The sequence below is a fragment of the Tachyglossus aculeatus genome, chromosome 21 (assembly GCF_015852505.1).
Source record: "Tachyglossus aculeatus isolate mTacAcu1 chromosome 21, mTacAcu1.pri, whole genome shotgun sequence".
Classification (NCBI taxonomy): domain Eukaryota; kingdom Metazoa; phylum Chordata; class Mammalia; order Monotremata; family Tachyglossidae; genus Tachyglossus; species Tachyglossus aculeatus.
In genome coordinates, this window is record NC_052086.1 from 9,511,084 (window position 1) to 9,532,859 (window position 21,776).

At 55.5% G+C, this 21,776-nt stretch overlaps 1 protein-coding gene across 1 annotated transcript; it reads right to left on the reverse strand.

Moving 5' to 3' along the window:
• Window positions 1–1,016: 1,016 nt before the first annotated feature.
• On the reverse strand, window positions 1,017–3,848 carry NPW (neuropeptide W). The gene is made up of 2 exons (XM_038763932.1): window positions 3,392–3,848; window positions 1,017–1,383 (listed from the first exon to the last, which is right to left on the reverse strand). Exons 1-2 carry the CDS (start codon window positions 3,846–3,848, stop codon window positions 1,292–1,294), a joined length of 549 nt encoding a protein of 182 aa, XP_038619860.1. The 3' UTR covers window positions 1,017–1,291.
• Between the last annotated feature and the right edge of the window lie 17,928 nt (window positions 3,849–21,776).

A 21,776-nucleotide genomic window follows, 5' to 3' on the forward strand; every position in this document is an offset into this window, starting at 1 on the left:
AATAAAATGACAGCTAGGTACCTAAGTGCCGTGGGGCCGGAGACCCGAGGGAGCAAGTCAGGGAGACGCAGAAGGGAGATGGGGAAAAGTGGGGCTTAGCCTGGGAAGGCCTCCTGGAGGAGACGGGCCTTCAATAAGGCTTTAAGAGAAGCAGCGTGGCTCAGTGGAAAGAGCCCGGGCTTTGGAGTCAGAGGTCATGGGTTCAAATTCCGGCTCCGCCAATTGTCATCTGTGTGACATTGGGCGAGTCACTTCACTTCTCTGGGCCTCAGTTCCCTCATCTGGAAAATGGGGATTAAGACTGTGAAGCCCTCTGTGGGACAACCTGATCACCTTGTAACCTCCCCAGCGCTTAGAACAGTGCTTTGTACATAATAAGCGCTTAATAAATGCCATTATTATTATTATTATTATTATTTAAAGGAGGGGAGAGTCATTGTCCGTTGGATCTGAGGAGGGAGGCAGGACGTGGGCCGGGGGCTGGTGGTGAGACAGGCGAGATGGAGGAAACGTGGGAAGGTTAACGCCAGAGGAGTGAACCGTGGGGGCTGGGTTGTAGAAGGAGAGAAGTGAGGTGAGGTAAGAGGGGGGCAAGGGGATGGACTGCTTTAAAGCCAATGGTGAGGAGTTTTTGTTTGATACGGAGGTGGATAGGAAACCACGAGAGATTCGTTAAGCACTTACCATGTGCCAGGCACCGTACTAAGCACTGGGATGGATACAAGCCAATCGAGTCGGACACGGTCCCTGTCCCACATGGGGCTCACAGTCTCGATCTCCATTTTCCAGATGAGGTCACTGAGGCCCAGAGAAGTGAAGCGACTTGCCCGAGGTCACACAGCAGACAGGTGGCGGAGCCGGGACGAGAACCCACGACCTTCTGACACCCAGAGGCCCCGGGCTCTAGCCACGGAGCCGTGCTGCTTCACAAGGGAGGGGGGAGGCCAGACGGACGGACAGAGGGAGGGACGTCAAGGACACAAAGCCTACGGGCCTCGTTTGAATCATGGGTGATTTAATGAGCGCGGAGCCCCGTAAACGCACAAACTCAGAGCGGCCGGGTAAGCACGTCGCGAGAAGCTCAGACGTGACCGAAAGAGCCCCAGATGAAGGTCTTCTCTGCCCGCCGGCGGGAGGGGAGCCCCCGGGGGGGCTGTGTGGGATGAGGGAGCGGGGCCGATCGGACCTCGGGTGTCCCGGAGCGGAGCGGGGTGTGGGGGTGTTGGGGGGCGACCCGCCGAGCCTCAATCCCCGAGGGCTGCCGGAGGAGGAAGAGTTGGAGGAAGGAGCGTCACGCGAGAAGGGCTCGTCGGGAGCGGGTCCGGGGCCTCGAGGAGGACGACAGGCTCGGGGGGCACCGTCGGAGCCAGCTCTCCGGAGAGTCTGCAAAGGAACACGAAGGCCCGTCTCCTCCAAGAAGCCTTCCCTGATTGAGCCCTCCTCTCTTCTCCCACTCCCTCCTGCGCCGCTCTGACCTGCTCCTTCATTCATCCTCCCTCCCGTCCCCACAGCACATAAGTGGGCATCTGTATAGATCTGACTTATATTTCTTTATTTAGCTATTTATTTATTTATATTCACGTCTGTCTCCCCCTCCAGACTGTGAGCTCGCTGTGGGCAGCAACGTGCCTGCTGTTATACTGGACTCTCCCAAGCCCTTAGTAAAGTGCTTTGCGCACAGTAAGCGCTCAATAAATACGATTGAATGAAGGAAGGAAGGAATTGAAGGTGGGGTCAGGGGGGAGGTCGGGGTCAGCGGTCAGGCTCTTGTGGGGGCGTCGCGGGAGCCGGGTCTCCGCAGAGTCTGCAAAGGAACAGGGGGCGGGGAGCGGGGTCAGAGGTCAGGGTCAAGGGGCCGAGTCGGGGAAGGGTCAGGTGGGTGGAGAGGAGCCCCCATCCCCGCCCCCGGTAAGCGGAGCCTTCAGCGAGAGTGTCCCCCAGTCCCCGGCGACCCTGTGGGCACCGGCTCTGATCAGTCTGGGCCCCCGAGGCCCAAGAGACCGGAAACGGGGGGACGGGGCCGGTGGCAGGGAAGGGGGGCATTCCCTCCATCCAGTCGATCCGGTGAAATCGGACATAGTCGCGGCCCAAGTCCTGCCGACAGACCCCCTGCAATGCCAGGCCTCCCACCCCCCAAATGAGCCTTTCAAGCTGGGCTGGGGTCTCTGAGCCTCACACCCAGCACTGCCCCTCCCCGCCCCCGTCCGCCTGTAGGCCCGGGGCCTGGGACAACGGTGTCCATCCCCAACCCATTTCTTAATGGTATTTGTGAAGCGCTTACTTTGTGCCAGGCACCGTACTAAACGCTAGGGTAGATACAGGCTAACTGGGTTGGACACGGTCCATGTCCCTCCTGGGGCTCCCAGACTTAATCTCCATTGTGAGGGTGAGGTCCCTGGGGCACACAGGAGTGAAGTGACTTGCCCAAGGTCACACAGCAGGCAAGGGGTGGAGCCGGGATTAGAACCCATGTCCTTCTGACTCGCAGGGCCGGGCTCTAGCCGCTGTGGACCCGAACCCCGGCCGGGGGTTGAGGGGAGACTTTGGGGGTGGAGTGGGGGGGCTTAGTGATCCAGTAATCCAACCCCAACCCCGCTTCTGCTGTCTCCATCCCTTTCTATCTCTATTCGTCTCTGCCTATCTGTTTCTGCCTCTAGCTCTGTCTCCGTCTCTCTGTTTCCGTGGGTCTCTGTCTCTACCTCCTCATCCGTCCATCTGGTTTTTCCTGTCCCCTGTCTGGTTGTTCTTCTAAGCGCTTAGTCCACTGCTCCGCACGCAGTGAGCACTCAATAAATACGACCGAAGGAGTGAGGGAATGGTTGTGGGTCTGTCTGTTTCTCTGTCCCTCATCTGTTCGATGTGTCTTTCCCTATTTCTGTCTCTGTACGCCTCTGTCTCTGCCTGCCTGTCACTATCTCAATTTCATCCGCGTGTCTCTTTCCCAGTCCGTCTCTGCTAGTTTTCCTCCCCTCCCCTCTGAAAGGGCCCGCACTAGAGAAGCAGCGTGGCTTAGGGGAAAGAGCACGGGCTTGGAAGTCGGAGGACGTGGGTTCTAATCCCAGCTCCTCCACCAGTCTGAAGTGTGACCTTGGGTAAGCCACCTCACTGCTCTGTGCCTCAGTGACCTCATCTGGAAAACGGGGATGAAGACTGTGAGCCCCGCGTGGGACGACCTGATGACCCAGTGTCCACCCCAGGGCTTAGAACAGTGCTTGGCACATAGTAAGCGCTTAACCGATACGGTCGTTATCAGAACGGCCGTCGGGAGGGGAACAGGGAAGGGGAGCCTAGCGTCCACCCCTCTAGACCCTCCGGCCCCAGGCCGGAGAGGGTTTCGGGGAGATACCGGCCGCCCCCCCGACCCAACTTGGGATCCCAGCCCGCGCTGTACCTGGCTGTCCGGGCTGCCCGGCCTGCCCCGGGTCCCCGTTCTGGAGTCCCGATGTCCCACAGCTCGGTCCGCAGACTCCGTCCCTCGGGAGGCTCAGTGTCCGGCGTCTTCGCGGCCCGGCCCGGACCCAGGGGTCCCCGGCCCCTGCCCAGGGGTCCCGGGGCGAGGCGGGGGCATCCGGGGGTCGAGCCCCCAGGGCCCTGCGCCAGAGGTAGGGCGAGCGGCGGATGCCCATGAGCAGGCCGGAGGCGCGGCCCACGGTGTGGTAGCGAGGGCTGGCCACGTGTTTGTACCAGGCGGCCACCTGGCCGGACAGGACCAGCAGACCCAGCAGGACCAGCAGCAGAGGAGGAGGAGGAGGAGGAGGAGGAGAGGGCGAGGGGACAGGAGGGGGCGGCCACATCCAGGCCCCAGACCCGGTCCAGCCGCCGACCCCCGGCCCCGCTCGGCGCGCCATGGACACCCCAGTGGACACCCCCGGGTGGACCAGGGGAGAGGGGCGAGGGGGCGATGGGGATGCAGGGGTGGGGATGGGCAGAAGGGTCCTGCTCTCCGCGGGCTCCGGCTCGGGGTCAGGGGTCAGAGGTCAGCCGGCCGCCTCCTCGCCTCCCAACTGGATGCGCTGCGGGCGTCGGGATGGAGCCGCTCTCGGGGGGCGCAGCCGGGCTCCCCGTTTTAACCGCTCTAGCAGGGGCGGGATCCGGCCCAGTCCCGCCCACCACCAGCCCTGCCCGCCCACCCCCTCCCCCTTTATCCCCCCCGGAGCCCCAAGGATGCAGGAGCACTCAGATGGGGACAGGGAAGGGGGAGGTCGGGAAAGGGGGGGCGCAGGGGAAATGTGAGAGGGGGACAGGATGGGAAGGAAGAGGGAAGGGTAATCAAATCCATCCATCAGGGATCTGGATAGGGCACTGACTCTGCGCTGAGGGTTGGAATAACAGTAACAGTAATCATTCGGGCATTTGTATGTGCCAAACACTAGCGCTGGGGGAGATAATAATAAGAACGGCATTTGGTAAGCGCTTACTATGTGTCGAGCACTGTCCTAAGCGCTGGGAGGAGGGGGATACAAGGTCATCAGGTTGTCCCACCTGGGGCCTTCATCCCCATTTTCCAGGCGAGGTCACTGAGGCCCAGAGAAGCGACTTGCCCACAGTCACCCGGCTGACAAGTGGCGGAGTCGGGATTCGAACCCACGACCTCCGACTCCCAAGCCCGGGCTCTTTCCACTGAGCCACGCTGCTTCAGGTCACCGGGTTGGACCCGGCCCCTGTCCCACGTAAGGATCACAGGCTTCATCCCCCCTTTGACGGGTGAGGGAACTGAGGCACAGAGGGAAGCGACTTGCCTAAGGTCACGCAGCAGACAAGTGGCGGAGCCGGGATTCGAACCCAGGTCCCCGGACTCCCGGGCCGAGACGCTTGGAGAGGTCGAGGCAGCAGAACTGGCAGTTTCCTGCCCACTGCCAGTTTACTGTGAAGGAGGGGATGGGGGAAGGGGATAGGGGAGAGAAGAGAGGAGGGGGAGAGGGACAGAGTCGGAGCTCGGCCTGCGCTCCACCTCTCGCCAATAAACTATCCCTTTTGAGCGCTTTTTTAGGGTATTTGTTAAGCACTTGCTTGCCACAGGGCAATCCTGGGCAAGTCACTTCTCTGGGCCTCAGTTTCCTCATCTGTAAAATGGGGATGAAAACCGTGTGCCCCATGTGGGACACATTTCATTTTGCTGTCTCCCCCTTCTAGTCTGTGAGCCCGTTGTTGGGTAGAGACTGTCTCTATCTGTTGCCGAATTGTACTTTCCAAGCGTTTAGTACAGTGCTCTGCGCACAGTAAGCGCTCAATAAATACCACTGTATGAATGAATGACAGGGCCTGATTAGCTTATATCGACTCCAGAACTTAGAACTTTATTCAATCATTTCAATCAGTCGTCTTGATTGAGCGCTTACTTTCATTCATTCAATCGTATTTATTGAGCGCTTACTGTGTGCAGAGCACCGGACTAAGCGCTTGGGAAGTCCAAGTTGGCAACATATAGGGATGGTCCCTACCCACCGGCAGGCTCACAGTCTAGAAGGGGGGGACAGACAACAAAACAAAACGTATTAACAAAATAAAATATATAGAATAGTAAATTTGTACAAGTAACAAATAATTACTCGTAAATTTGTACGAGTAACAAATAATGTACAAACATATATACAGTGTTCGGAGCTCCGTACTAAGCGCTTGGGAGAGTAATAGGACAATAGGCCGGCACATTCCCTGCCCACAACGAGCTTACAGTGCTTGGCACATAGTAAGCGCCTAATAAATACCGCAACTATAATTAAGTCATTTCACTTCTCTGTGGCTCAGTTTCCTCTTCTGCAACATGGGGATTCAATATCCGCTCTCTCTTCCCCTTAACCCATTTGGGACAGGGTCAGTGCCGGATCCCGTTAGCTTGGATCGACCCCAGCGCTTAGTACAGTACTCGGCACATAGTAAGCGCTACACAAATAGCACCGTTATTAAGAATGAGAACCAGAGAGGGGCAGTGGGTTTCCTTCGGTTACCCAGCAGTTCAGGAAGCGGGGGTCACACTTCGGGCTGCTTTGTCTCCCAACAACCCTGAATAATCATTGGGGTGCTTGTTAAGTCCTTACTGCGGGCCAGGCACTGTACTAAACTCCGGGGTGGTTTTACAAGCTGTGCACACAGTAGGCGCTCAGTAAATACGATCGAATGAATGAAATAGAGGCCGCTCTCGGTTTGGGGAGGGGGGGATTGTCGGGGGGGTTCCGTTCCTGTGGGGTCCGGGAGCGACAAGTCGATGGAGCATGGGGGGGATGGGCCCAGAGACCCCCAGCGCTCCCCCACCAGAGACCCCTTCATCCTCAGAGACCCCCCCAGAGACCCCATTATCCCCAGAGATCCCCCAGAATCCCCCCAGAGACCCACCCAGAGACCCCATCATCCCCAGAGACCCCCCCCAGAGACCCCAGCGGCCCCCCAGAGACCCTATCATCTCCAGAGACCCCCCCAGAGACCCCATCATCCCCAGAGACCCCCCCCCCAGAGACCCCATCACCCCCGGAGACTCCCTCAGAGACACCCCCAGACCCCATTATCCCCAGAGATCCCTGCGGCCCCCCAGAGACTCTATCATCTCCAGAGACCCCCCCGAGACCCCATCATCCCCAGAGACCCACCGAGACCCCATCAACCCCAGCGACTCCCTCAGAGACCCCCCCAGACCCCATTATCCCCAGAGACCCCAGAGGCCCCCCAGAGACCCTATCATCTCCAGAGACCCCCCAGAGACCCCATCACCCCCAGAGACTCCCCCAGAGACCCCATCATCCCCAGAGACCCCAGCGACCCCCCAGAGACCCTATCATCTCCAGAGACCCCATCATCCCCAGAGACCCCCCCAGACCCCATCATCCCCAGAGACCCCAGCGACCCCCCCAGAGACCCTATCATCTCCAGAGACCCCATCATCCCCAGAGACCCCCCCAGACCCCATCATCCCCAGAGACACCAGCGGCCCCCCCCAAGACCCTATCATCCCCAGAGACCCCCCCCCCCAGCGGCCCCCCACCCCCCCCTCCTTGCCCCCAGAAGCTGGAGGAGTCGGGATCCAGGTGCGGAATCATGAAACCCACAGGATCCAAGGGAGAGGAAGGAGGGAGGCCAGGCGGGGAGGGAAAGCCACTGAGGCCACCCCAAGACCGGGTGCGGGTTGCTAACTGGCCGGGGGAGATGGACAAGTGGACCCAGGAGTCCCACACAAAGCTCTCACCCTGAGAGAAATCCAGCTTGGGCCTACTCCTGGGGTAACACCCCGCGACTGATGCAAGGGCGGGTGGGGTCCGTCCTTCTTCAGCTCCGACTGCAGGACCCCCCCTCCTCAACACCCACACAAACACCCACACAACCACCCACACCCCTTGAGCCCCCCCCAATCTCCGTCCCCTTCCCCCCCACCCGGTCTAAGCGTTCACACTGACTCACCACCGGCAGCTGCAGAGTGGAGCATCCCTCCAGGACTGATGGAAAATGCCACCTCCGACCTCCCCCCGACCCCCTAGGGAGGAGAGAGCAAGTGGTCCTGGGGCGCAGGGGGGCTTCCAAAGACGAGGGAGGGGATAATAATGATGGCATTTGTTAAGCGCTTACTATGTGCAAAGCACTGCTCTAAGCGCTGAAGAAGGGTCAGCCCCTCCGAAGACCTCCAGGCACCTATCCAGCTTTTTGTTTTGCTTCTGTGGTATCTGTTAAGCGCTTACTACGTGCCGGGCACTGCACTAAGCGCTGGGAAAGCAGTGTGGCTTAGAGGAAAGAGTACGGAGTTGGGAGTCAAGAGGTCATGGGTTCAAATCCCGACTCCGCCGCTTGTCTGCTCTGTGACTTTGGGCAAGTCACTTCACTTCTCTGGGCCTCAGTTACCTCGTCTGTAAAATGGGGATTAAGACTGTGAGCCCCATGTGGGGCAACCTGATCACTCTGTATCCTCCCCAGCGCTTAGAACGGTGCCTTGCACCTAGTAAGCGCTTAATAAATGCCATCATTATTACTATTATTACAAGCTAATCAGGTGGGACGCAGTCCCTGTCTCACATGGGGCTCACAGGCTTCAACCCCATTTTACAGATGAGGTCACTGAGGCACGGAGAAGTGAAGTGACTTGCCCAAGGTCACACAGCAGACACGTGGGGGCACCTGGATTAGAACCCAGGTCCTTCTGGCTTCCGGGGCTCTATCCGCTAGGCTAGGATGTTTCTTCTCTTACACCTTGATCCTGTGGGGAAAGGGGGTGTCTACTGGGGGGAAAGGGGGAGGGAAGGAGAGATGGAGGGAAGAAGGAAAAGGGAGGGAAGAAGGGGTGGCCCAAAACGACCCTTTCCCTCTGGAGATCTCAAAGCACCTTTACACCTTGATCTACCCACTGCGTGGGGAGAAGGGAGGGAAGGAAGGCCGGTCCAAACACCCCTTCACCTGAAGATCCCTGAGCACCTTTCCAGGTTACCCTTCGATCTGACCCCTGCAGGGGTTGGGGGCCGCAGAGAACATTCGTGCCGTGACATTGAGACCCGGAGAGGTACGGCGACTTGCCCAAGGTCACACAATAGCAGTAATATTAGCGATAGTATTATTTAGGAGTGTACTATGGTCCGGATCTCCCAGCTCCCTCCGCGCCCCCTTCCTCAAGACAAGCACTCGGGAGACCCAGGGTCGGGGGGACCGTCCGTGAGCCCCATGTGGGACATGGACTGTGTCCAACCTGATTAGCTTCTATCTACCTCAGGAAGCACATAGTAAGCGCTCATTGCTGTGGTTATTCACGGTATTGGTTAAACTCTTATGTGCCAGACGCTGTACTAAGCACCGGGGTGGACACAAGGTAATCAGTTTGGACACGGTCCCTGTCCCTCGTGGGGCTCACAGTCTTTACCCCTATTTTACAGACGAGGGAACTGAGGCCCAGAGAAGGGAGGTGACTCGACCAAGGTGACGCAGCAGACACGTGGCAGAGCCGGAATTAGAACCCACATCACCCGGGCCCGGGGTCTTTCCGCTAGGCCTCACTGCTGCTCGCTGCTTCTTTCCCGTCCCGTGACCCGGGGTCGGCCAGAAAATTCGGCCGCAGGCGAAGCTGCAGACCCTCTCCAGCGGTTCTCCCGCCGCCCCTAACCGAAGCCTTCTTCACCTGGGTTGTTCGGGGAGAACCGGCGGAGGGCTGCGGTCCTGGAGCTGGGCCGGCCGGGCCCCTTCGTCATCCTTCCCGGCCCACGAGGCCTGCTGGGTGGCAGGATGAGTGTGAGTGAGTGAGTGCGGGTGGGCACGCGGGCAGAGCCGTGCGGGGAGCCCCCAAGCACCTGCGCCCAGCTGGCTCCCACGATACCCGTTTGCCCTGGTGCTCAGAGCCGGGATGATGCTCCGGGAGGTTGGGGGGCTCCAGAGGCGGGCCGGGCTCCTTCCATGTGGCGTCTCTTGTCCCGGGGAGCAGGGATGAGCTTGGGGACCCATTCCTGCTGCCCCTTCTCCACCCCCCGGGGCTCCTGGACCCCCCAGACCCAGCCCCGGGCTCTGCCCACCCCCTACGGTGACGCTGGAGGCGAGTCAAGGTGTCCGACGGGCCCCTTGGGGACGGGGCTGCCAAGGCAGTGGGGGCTGTCCCCCCACAAGGCTGTGGTGATTATTATTACTAATTGTAGTTATTGAGTGCGTGCAAAGCGCTGTACTAAGTGCTCGGGAGAGTACCACGGAATAACAGACACATTCCCCGCCCACAACGAACTCACACGAACTCACGCGGCGTGGCCTAGCGGATGGAGCCCCGGCACGGGAGTCGGAAGGTTCTAACTCCGACTCCGCTCCTTGTCTGCTGTGTGACCTTGAGCAAAGTCGCTTGACCTCTCTGGGCCTCCGCTCCCTCAGCTGTAAAATGGGGATGAAGACGCTGAGCCCCAGACGGGGCACGGACTGGGTCCAGCCTAATCAGGTCCCCTCCCCATCCCCCCCGCCTTACCTCCTTCCCCTCCCCACAGTATATATGTTTGTACATATATATTACTCTATTTATTTATTTTATTTGCACTTATTTATTCTATTTATTTTATTTTGTGAATATGTTTTGCTTTGTTCTCTGTCTCCCCCTTCTAGACTGCGAGCCCGCTGTTGGGTAGGGACCGTCTCTATATGTTGCCAACTTGGACTTCCCAAGCGCTTAGTCCAGTGCTCTGCACACACTCAGCGCTCAACCGAGTGAACGAATGAATCCACCCCAGCTCTCGGCAGAGCGCCCGTCACGTCGCAAGCATTTAACAAACACCATTAAATAAAAAATCAGGTCTGAGACGCAAAGAGCCAAGTATCCGAGGATCTCTCCACGGCACACGGCATTGGCTGGGCCCGCGCGCGAGTAGACGAGTCACCGGGCCGCCCGAAGGACCTTAATATTGATGAGGCCCCCCGATCTCCCGGCAGCCAGAGAGAGAGGAGGGAAGGTGAGTCAAGCCGGGGCGGGGGCGGCCCACGGGGGCCCCCGGCTAGTCCTCGCCCGGTCCCTCGCTACCCAGCGGCCGCGGCCCCGGAGGTGACTCAGAACGAAGGCTCCGGTTCCTTCGTGAGGCAATTACGCTGAAGAGCCGGCGGCCGCGGAGAACTTTAAATAGAGGCCGTCGGTGACTTCATTTGCCTCCCTGCTCCAGGTGCCGGCTGATTCGGTGACGTCCTCCCGGTCCCCGGCCCCGGGAGACCGCAGGGCCCGGCGGAAAGTGCGCGGGGGAAAGTGCAGGAGTTCGGCCTAGCTTGGGTCAAGCGGCCTACCTTCTCCTTCCAGTCAGTTACCCCCTCTAGACTGACGACTGTAAGCCTGTTGTGGGAAGGGGCTGGAAATCTGTTTATTGTTCTACTGTCTTCTCATTAAACGCTCGATAAATACCAACGAACGAATGCTCGGCACATAGTACGCGCTTAACAAATACCGTCATTATTGTTATTGAGCGCTTACTGTGTGCAGAGCACTGTACCTCCCCCTTCTAGACTGTGAGCCCGTTGCTGGGTAGGGAGCGTCTCTATACGTTGCCGACTTGTACTTCCCAAGCGCTTCGTACAGAAAGTGCTCAATAAATACGACTGAATGAGCGAATACCAAGCGCTTGGGAGAGGACAATACAACAATAAACAGACACAATCCCTGCCCGCAATGAGCTTACATCTAGAGGGGGAGAAAGACATTCGTAGAAATAAATAAATGACAGGTATGTACGCGAGTGCTGTGGGGCTGGGATCGGGGGGGATGAATAAAGGGGGCACGTCAGGGGGACGCAGAAGAAAGCGGGAGAAGCGGAAACTCCTTTTTTAGTCAGGAAAAGCCTTGGTTTCTCTCTGGACCTTGGTTTCCTCATCTGTAAAATAAGATTCCCGGCCTCTCCCAGCTTTGTAGACCGTAAACCGCATGGGGGACAGGGACCTTGTCTGATCAGTCAGTCAGTCGTGCTTATTGAGCGCTGTGTGCGGAGCTTAGGATACTTAGCGCTTAGGAGAGTACGATATAACAAAGTCGGGACACCCGTTCCCTGCCCATAACAAGCTTACAGTCTAGAGGATATGGACGTTCAAACAAATAAACTGAATTACAGTTATGTACATACGTGGTGTGGGGCTGAGAGAGGGTAATAAAGGGAGCAAATCCAAGTGCAAGGGTGATACAGAGGGGTGATACTCTATTTATTTTACTTGTACATATTTACTATTCTATTTATTTTATTTTGTTAATATGTTTTGTTTTGTTGTCTGTCTCCCCCTTCTAGACCGTGAGCCCGTTGTCGGGTAGGGACCGTCTCTAGATGTTGCCGACTTGTACTTCCCAAGCGCTCAGTACAGTGCTCTGCACACAGTAAGCGCTCAATAAATACGATTGAGTGAATGAATGAAAAGAGAGCAGGAGCAGAGGAAATGAGGGTTTAGTCGGGGAAGACCTTTCGGAGGGGGGAGAGTGATCATCAGTCAGATATGCCTGGCAATCAATCAATCGTATTTATTGAGCACTTACTGTGTGCGGAGCACTGTACTAAGCGCTTGGGAAGTCCAAGTTGGCAACATCTAGAGACGGTCCCTACCCAACAGTGGGCTCACAGTCTAGAAGGGGGAGACAGAGAACAAAACCAAACATATTAACAAAATAAAATACATAGAATGGATATGTACAAGTAAAATAAATAGAGTAATAAATGTGTACAAAAATATATACAGGTGCTGTGGGGAAGGGAAGGAGATGGAGAGGGGGAGACACAGTAAGCGCTTAACAAATACCATCATCAGCAGCATCATCATATGAAGAGGGAGGGCATTCCGGGCCAGAGGCAGGACACGGGCTAGAGGTCGGTGGCGAGATAGATGAGATCGAGGTTCACCGAGTAGGTTGGCACGAGAGGAGTGAAGCGTGCGGGCCGGGTTGGTGTAGGAGAGTAGCGAGGTGTTTCTTCATCTTCTCCCACTCCCCAAGACTCATCGGGAAAGGGGGAAGAGCTGGCTTCCGTCTCGCTCCCAAAGCCCCCTTCACGTCCTTCCGCCTGCCCATCCCTCTCCTTCCCTTCCTTTGGAACGCCTACCATCCACCTCGCCCGCCCACTCCGGAGCCGGGTAGCGGTCATCTCCCGTCCCCCAGTTCTCGCCTCCGACTTTGTGAACCCTTCTGTTCCCTCTCTCAGATCCTTTCTCTCTTTCTCCACTCCTACACCGATCCTTGGAGACTTCAACGTTCATTCAATCGTATTTATTAAGCGCTTACTGTGTGCAGAGCGCTGTACTAAGCGCTTGGGAAGTCCAAGTTGGCAACATATAGAGACGGCCCCTGCCCAACAGCGGGCTCACAGTCTAGGAGTAGATATAGCACAGACTTGAGAGTCAGAAGGTCATGGGTTCTAATCCTGGCTCCTCCACTGGTCTGCTGTGTGACCGTGGATGAGCCACTTCACTTCTCTGGGCCTCAGTTACCTCATCTGTAAAAAGGGAAATAAGTCCGTGAGTCCTATGTTTCACAGAGACTGCATCCAACCCAATCTGCTTGTATCCACCCCAGCGCTTAGTACAGTGCCTGGCACCTAGTAAGCACTCAACAAATACCGCAATTAGTATGGAAAACTGGGAGCCCCATGTGGGACAGGGACTGCCCTGTATACACGTACATATGTTTGTACGTATTTATTACTCTATTTATTTACTTATTTTACTTGTACGTATCTATTCTATTTATTTTATTTTGTTAATATGTTTTGTTTTGTTCTCTGTCTCCCCCTTCTAGACTGTGAGCCCACTGTTGGGTAGGGACCGTCTCTCTATGTTGCCAACTTGGACTTCCCAAGTGCTTAGTACAGTGCTCTGCACACAGTAAGCGCTCAATAAATACGATTGATTGATTGATTAATTAGCTGGTATCTACCCCAGTGCTTAGAACAGCGCCTGGCACATAGTAAGAATCCTGACTCTGCCGGATGTCTGCTGTGTGACCCTGGGCAAGTCACTTCCCTTCTCTGTGCCTCACTGACCTCCTCTGTAAAATGGGGATTGAGAGTGGGAGCCCCACATGGGACAGGGAACCGTGTCCAGCCCGATTTGCTTGTATCCACCCCAGCGCTTGGTACGGGGTCTGGCCCACAGTAAGCATTAAATAAATAATGTCACAAATATGTTATTAAAAAAAGGGGGGTGGTCCTGCTGCGGTGGATGGATAGACAACGTCCGGAGTCGGAGGGGCAGGGAGGTGTCCCAGGATGACGGGGCCGGCACCGCCCACCTGCGACAGCAGTGTCGGGGACCCCAAAATAGACCCGCGGGGAAACGCGGGAGCAGCTGGGCAACGTCATAGATGTCTGGGATCCATCCCCGCCCCCTCCCACCTCATCCCTCGCCCCCCTGACCCTCCCAAAATCCGAAGGTGAGAAAGTCCTCGGGTCAAAGCGGGCGAGGTCATTTGGGGAGGGGGCCGTGGGCCTGGGTCTGCCTCACAGCAAGGAGGAGGAAGAGGCTGGGAGGTGGGGGGAGACGGGAAGCGGACCCCAACTATCCCCCCTATGCCCACCCACCCTCTAGCCCCTGCCCCCCTTCCTGCTTTCTAAGGTCGGGGGGGTCCACCCTTGAGAGCCGTGGTCCCGGGGGCCTCTGTCCCAAGCCCAGGGATGATTGCCTTTGGGGCAACCATCATTAAGACTGTGAGCCCCACGTGGGGCCACCTGATGACCTTGTAACTGCCCCAGCGCTTGGAACGGTGCTTGGCACCTACTAAGTGCTTAACAAATACCATCATGATTATTATTATAATCGACAGATCGATCAGTGGTATTTATTGGGCGCTCACGCTCTACAGAACGTAAGCGCTTAACAAGAGCCATTAAAAAAAAAAAAGAGGGGCTTCCTGGAGATTTGGGGCCGAGGGGAGGGGCCGAATGGGAGAGAAGCAGCGTGGCTCAGTGGAAGGAGCCCGGACTTTGGAGTCCGAGGTCGTGGGTTCGTAGCCCGGCTCTGCCAACTGTCAGCTGCGTGACTTTGGGCAAGTCGCTTCACTTCTCTGGGCTTCAGTTCCCTCCTCTGTAAAATGGGGCTGAAAACTGTGAGCCCCCCATGGGATCACCTTGTAACCTCTCCAGCGCTTAGAACAGTGCTTTGCACATAGTAAGTGCTTAATAAACGCCATCATTAGAGTAACCAAGGTTTCTCCCTGTCCAGTCGCCTCGCCCCCACCCCCCGGCTTCGCCCAGCTCCCCGCTGTTGGATGATATATTTGGTATTTTTCACCCAATCAGGAAAGCCAGACGACACCCACTCTGCCGGTGCCCAGAAAGGTTAAGGAATCTGCTCAAAGCCTCACAGCAGGCCAGCAACCTTATCTGCCCTGGAGGTCCACCCTCTTGTCCCCGCTCCACCCGGCCCCTAAAACCCAGAAGAAAAAGAAGACGTCGGTCGGGCCAGGAAAACACAAAACAAAAAACAAAAAGTCCTGCCCATTAGAGGGGACCCATCGGTCCACCGTTTGAAGATGATTAAAAGGGCCGCGTTGGCGGGTGGGCAGACCGCGTCCAGGCTGCCTAAAAATCTGTTTTCAGAGGGCCCGGCCGGAGGACGTGAGGCTGGGTGGGGGTGGCAATTATGCCCTTCCCCACTTTCCTCTTCCCCCCACTTCCCAATTAATGACTCTGTTGAAGATGTTTTCAGGTCCAAACAGAGCGGTGACCATTTTTGGAGCGCAATTAGCACGAAATGGGTTCGTCTCTGGCTTAATGGCTTCGCCCAAGTGTCACTTCTCTGTGTGAGGACAGCAGAGGGGGAAGGTGGGGAGAAGGCCAGAACAGCCTCCCCCCACCTTCCCCTTCCCTCCAACTCTTCCCCTCCCCTGCTCCTCTTCTCCTTCCTCCTCCTCTTCCTTCTCCCCTTCCTCCCCCTCGGCCTTCCTTCCTCCCCTTCCTTCTTCCCTATTCCCCCGAGCAGAGCCCGGGCCTGGGAGTCGAAGGTCTTGAGTTCTGATCCCGGCTCCGCCGCTTGCCTGCTGTGTGACCTTAGGCAAGTCACTTCTCTTCTCTGGGCCTTATAATAATAATGGCATTTTATTAAGCGCTTACTTTATTTCCCTCATCTGGAAAATGGGGATGGAGACCGTGAGCCCCACGTGGGCCAGGGACCGTGTCCAACCTGCTGACCTTGTATCTACCCCAGCGCTTGGCACATAGTAAGCGCTTAACAGACACCATCGTTATTCTTATTATTAGCAAGAACCGAATCTGGGGGTGGGCGGGAAACAGTTTGGCCCAGAGCATACTCTATTTTATTAATAATAATAATAATAATGATGGCATTTATTAAGTGCTTATTATGTGCAAAGCACTGTTCTAAGCGCTGGGGAGGTTACAAGGTGATCAGGTTGTCCCCCGTGGGGCTCACAGTCTTAATCCCCATTTTCCAGATGAGGGAACTGAGGCCCAGAGAAGTGAAGTGACTTGCCCAAAGCCACACAGCTGACAAGTGGCGGGGGCCGGGATTTGAACCCCTGACCTCTGACTCCAAAGCCCGGGCTCTTTCCACTGAGCCATGCTACTTCTCTGCTTCTCTTATACATCATTAATATACATTAATGATGTACATTATATACACTATATTATAATAATATATTATTAGATTATGTTATTTATATTATTTATATATCATATATCTATAATTCTACTTATCTATTCTGTTGATATTGACACCGGTCTACTTGTTTTGTTGTCTGTCTCCCCCTTCTAGACTGTGAGCCCGTTTTTGGGTAGGGATTGTCTCTATCTGTTGCCGAATTGCACTTTCCAAGCGCTTAGTCCAGTGCCCTGTGCACAGTAAGCGCTCAATAAATACGACTGAATGAATGAATGAAGTTTCTAGGCCCAAGTTCAAGAGGTCACAACCCTGGGAACTCTTCCAGCTCTGGAGAAATGCACGGCTCCCGGGGGATGGGGTCATTCACTCAATCCTATTTATAATAACAATGAGGGTATTTATTACACTCCTTACTATGTGCCAAGCGCTGTTCTAAGCACTGGAGTCCATACAAGCTAATCAGGTTGGACTCAGTCCCTGCCCCACATGGGGCTCACAGTCTTTGTCCCCATTTTACAGATGAGATAACTGAGGCCCAGACAAGTGAAGTGACAGGCCCAAGGTCACCCAGCGGACAAGTGGCAGAACCGGGATTAGAACCCATGACCTTCCACTCCCAGGCCCGGGTTCTGGCCACTACGCCCGCTACCATGTGCGGAGCACTGTACTAAGCGCTTGGGAGATGGCGTGGCTCAGTGGAAAGAGCACAGGCTTTGGAGTCAGAGGTCGTGGGTTCAAATTCTAGCTCCGCCACTCATCAGCTGTGTGACCTTGGGCCAGTCATTTCACTTCTCTGGGCCTCAGTTCCCTCAGCTGGAAAATGGGGATGAAGACTGTGAGCCCCACGTGGGACAATCTGATGACCTTGTATCTACCCCAGCGCTTAGAACAGTGCTTGGCACACAGTAAGCGCTTAGCGAATACCAACATTATTATTATTACAATACAACAGAATGGGTCCTGCCCCAGTTCCCAGTCGGGTGCTTAGTCGGCCAGGGTGAAATTCCTGAGTTTGGCACCATTCATTCATTAAATCATATTTACTGAGCGCTTACTGTGTGCAGAACACTGTACTGAGCGCTTGGAGGAGTCCAGTACAACAAAAACCAGACACATTCCCTGCCCATAACAAGCTTACAGTCTATAGGGAGTCACAAGGCACCAAACAAATCAATCCTGCCTCCCTCCTTCCTCCCACCACCCCTATCCCCAAGGAGGTTCACAGTGGATTCAACGCCTCTAACCCAAGCGCCTTAGATCTACTCCGGCACTTAGTACAGTTCCTGGCACATAGGAGAAAAGAGGGGGAGGAGGAGGAGGAGGAGGAGGAAGGGGGGAAGTGGAGGTAGAAGGGGAGGTGGAGGAAGAGGAGAGGAGGGGACCGGGAAAAAGGAGGAGGTTGAGGGGGAGGAGGATGAGGGGGAGGAGGAGGGAGAAGAGAAGAGGAGAGGAAGAGGGGAAAAGGGAGGAGGATGAGGGGGAGGAGAAGGAAGAAGAGAGGAGAGGAAGAGGGGAAAAAGGAGGAGGAGGAGAGAAGGAAGAGGAGGAGGGGAAGGGAGAAAAAGGAGGAGGATGAGGGGAGGAGGAAGAGAGGAAAAGGAGGAGGAGGAGGGGAGGAGGAAGAGAGGAGGAGGGAAAGAGGGGAAAAAGGAAGAGGAGGAGGGGAGGAGGAAGAGAGGAAAAGGAGGAGGAGGAGGGGAGGAGGAAGAGGGGAAGAGGGGAAAAAGGAGGAGGAGGAGGGGAGGAGGAAGAGAGGAGGAGGGGAAGAGGGAAAAAGGAGGAGGAGGAGGGGAGGAGGAAGAGAGGAGGAGGGAAAGAGGGGAAAAAGGAAGAGGAGGAGGGGAGGAGGAAGAGAGGAAAAGGAGGAGGAGGAGGGGAGGAGGAAGAGGGGAAGAGGGGAAAAAGGAGGAGGAGGAGGGGAGGAGGAAGAGAGGAGGAGGGGAAGAGGGAAAAAGGAGGAGGAGGAGGGGAGGAGGAAGAGAGGAGGAGGGGAAGAGGGAAAAAGGAGGAGGAGGAGGAAGAGAGGAGGAGGGGAAGAGGGGATAAAGGAGGAGAATGGGGAGGAGGAAGAGAAGAGGAAGGGAAGAGGAGAAAAAGGAGGAGGATGGGAGGAGGAGGAGGGGAAGAGGGGATAAAGGAGGAGGATGTGGGGAGGAGGAGAAAGGAGGAGGGGAAGAGGGGGAAAAGGAGGAAGAGGGGAAAAGGAGGAAGGAAAGGAGGAGGTCTGGGTGGTGAGGAAGAGGAGGAGGGGGCTGCTGTGGCCACCGGCAGGCCTTGAAATCCTAAACCTTCCCATGACCTCTGCGGGTGTCGCTGGGTGCCACCAGGTGCCCTATGAGCTGCCGGGGGCCACCCATATAGGCATCATATATGCAGCCACGCGCCACGTGTGCCACGGCGTGCCCGCAATGCTCCGGGCCCCCAGGGGCACGCAGCGCCCGGCAGGGGAAAGACAGTGTGAGCCGGGCCCAGTGCCAACCCCCACAGCAGTGGCCCCCAACACCGGCAGCCGCCGGTGATTCAGACACAGGAAGGAGCCGGACGGACCAGGTGGCCGGGACACCAACGCGGCCACCGCCAGCGGCGGCTCCGGGCCCGGGCACGTCGGAGGTCGCGGGTTCTAATCCCGGCTCCGCCACCTGTCTGCTGGGTGACCTTGGGCAGGTCGCCTAGCTTCTGTTGCCTCCGTTACCTCATCTGTAAAATGGGGACTGAAAGCGCGAGCCCCCCGTGGGACAACCTGTTGACCTCGTATCTCCCCCAGCGCTTAGGACAGTGCTGGGCACGTAGTAAGCGCTTCGCAAATCCCACCATCATTATTATTATTATCGACTGACTGGTGTGGGGGGTGAGGAGCTGGGCTTCGGCGGCGGAGAGAGGGCTGGCCTCGCCTCGTGGGTGGAGGGCCTGGAGAGGCTGAAGAGGACGTCTCTGGAGGAGATGCCTCATCTCAGAGCCTCTGGAGAGCCCCTCAAACAGCCCGCGAGTGGGAAAAGCTAATAGCCGCCACCGCACGACCCGGCGAGGGGGCCCTCAATTAGCCCAAGAGGGTCTCCCGGCGGGCGGGCGGGCGGGGAGAGATCCGATCCGGGCGCGACTCATCCGTCCGTCCATTCGTTCGATCGTATTTATTGAGCGCTTCCTGTGTGCAGAGCGCTGGACTGAGCGCTTGGGGTATGTTGCCAACTTGTCCTTCCCAAGCGCTTAGTCCAGCGCTCTGCACACAGGAAGCGCTCAATAAATACGATTGATTGATTGATTGGGAGTCCAGGGCAACGATAAACGGACACGGGCCCTGCCCGGAATGAGCTTACAGTCTGGAGGGGGACGGGGGACGGGGGGCGGGGGGACAGATAATATGATTAAACAGATAAAGAAATAAATTCTCGAAGTACAACTGGCTGTTAAACTGTCAGCTGTGTGACTTTGGGCAAGTCACTTCATTCATTCACTCATATTTATTGAGCGCTTACTGTGTGCAGAGCACTGTACTGAGTGCTTGGGAAGTACAAGTTGGCAACATCTGGGCCTCAGTTCCCTCAACTGTAAAATGGGGGTGAAGACTGTGAGCCCCCCGTGGGACAACCTGATCACCTTGTAACCTCCCCAGCGCTTAGAACAGTGCTTTGCACACAGTAAGCACTTAATGCCATTATTAGTATTATAGAGAAATAAATTCTCTAAGTACAACTGGCTATCAAACTGTCAGCTGTGTGACTGTGGGCAAGTCACCTAACTTCGCTGGGCCTCAGTTCCCTCATCTGGAAAATGGGGATGAAAAGTGTGAGCCCCCGTGGGACAATCTGATCTCCTTGTAACCTCCCCAGCGCTTAGAACAGTGCTTTGCACATAGTAAGCGCTTAACAAATACCATCGTTATTATTATAGATATGTGAGAGGGGCCGGGAGAGGGGAGGAATAAAGGGAGCAAATCATTCATTTAATCGTATTTATTTGGGGTGAGGGTGATCAGGGTAAGGGATGGGCGTTGGGGATGCCAGGTGGGGATCAGGGGTGTGTGTGTGTGTGTGTGTGTCTGCGCTTTCCCTAGTGTATGTGCACAACCCTCTTGTAAACGTCGGGGATATGTATTGCGCGCTTACTACATGCGAACTTGGCCGAGTACAGTTAACCGTATTTATTGAGCGCTTTCTGTGGGCAGAGCACGGTACTAAGCGCTTACAAGCGAGTACAACAAAGTCAGTGGTACCAGTCCCTGCCCACAACAAGCTTGTGCTCTAGAAAAGGAAGAAGGGAAGGAGGAGGAAGAGGGGGCAGAGTTGAACTGGTTGCCCCACACTGTTTTACAAGCTTGGGAAAGTTCATTCATTCATTCAATCGTATTTATTGAGCGCTTACTGTGTGCAGAGCACTGGACTAAGCGCTTGGGAAGTCCAAGTCGGCAACATCTAGAGATGGTCCCTATCCAACAGCGGGCTCACAGTCTAGAAGGGGGAGACGGAGAAGGAAACAAAACATATTAACAAAATAAAATAAATAGAATAAATATGTACAAATAAAATAAATAGATAAAGAGAGTAATGGCGGGGAGGGGAAGGAGTCGGGGGAGATGCAAATGACAGGGCTTGGCAAAACGCTTAACAAATACCACAATTATTATGGTGGTATGGTGGTGGTATTATGGTGGTGTGGGCAGAGTTGAACTGGTTGCCCCACACTGTTTTACGAGCTTGGGAAAGTATTCATTCATTCAATCGTATTTATTGAGCGCTTACTGTGTGCAGAGCACTGGACTAAGCGCTTGGGAAGTACCAGTCGGCAACACCTAGAGACGGTCCCTACCCAACAGCGGGCTCACAGTCTAGAAGGGGGAGACAGACAACAAAACAAGACATATAAACCAAATAGAATAAATATGTACAAACATATATACGTATATAATAAATATGTATAAACATATATACGTATATACACGGGTGCTGTGGGGAGGGGAAGGAGGGGGCTCAGTTTGTTCATTCATAGATGCAAATGACAGGGCTTGGCCAAACGCTTAACAAATAACACAATTATCATGAAGGAGAGAGAGGAGTCCGGGGTGAAAAGCAGCTGGGGGGTGGGCTTGGGAAGAGCAAACAGGGGGAGCTCATAAAGTGAGAGAAAGGAAATGGAGGTATTAGCTTTAATAAACCCCTCAGGGTATGGATTGTGTCTACCAACTCCATTGCAGCCGCCCAAGTGCTCAATACAATCAATCGGTGGTATTTATTGAGCGCTTACTGTGAGCAGAGCACTGAGAAGCAGCGTGGCTCAGTGGAAAGAGCCCGGGCTTTAATCCCGGCTCCGCCACTTGTCAGCTGGGTGACTGTGGGCAAGTCACTTCACTTCTCTGGGCCTCAGTTCCCTCATCTGGAAAATGGGGATGAAGACTGTGAGGCCCCTGGGGGACAACCTGATCACCTTGTAACCGCCCCGGCGCTTAGAACAGTGCTTTGCACATAGTAAGCGCTTAATAAATGCCATCATCATTATTATTATTAAAATGGGGATTAAGACTGTGAGGCCCCTGGGGGACAACCTGATCACCTTGTAACCGCCCCGGCGCTTAGATCAGTGCTGTGCACATAGTAAGTGCTTAATAAATGCCATCATTATTATTATTAAAATGGGGATTAGGACTGTGAGGCCCTGGGGGATAACCTGATCACCTTGTAACCACCCCGGCGCTTAGAACAGTGCTTTGCACATATTAAGTGCTTAATAAATGCCACCATTATTATTATTAAAATGGGGATTAAGACTGTGAGGCCCTG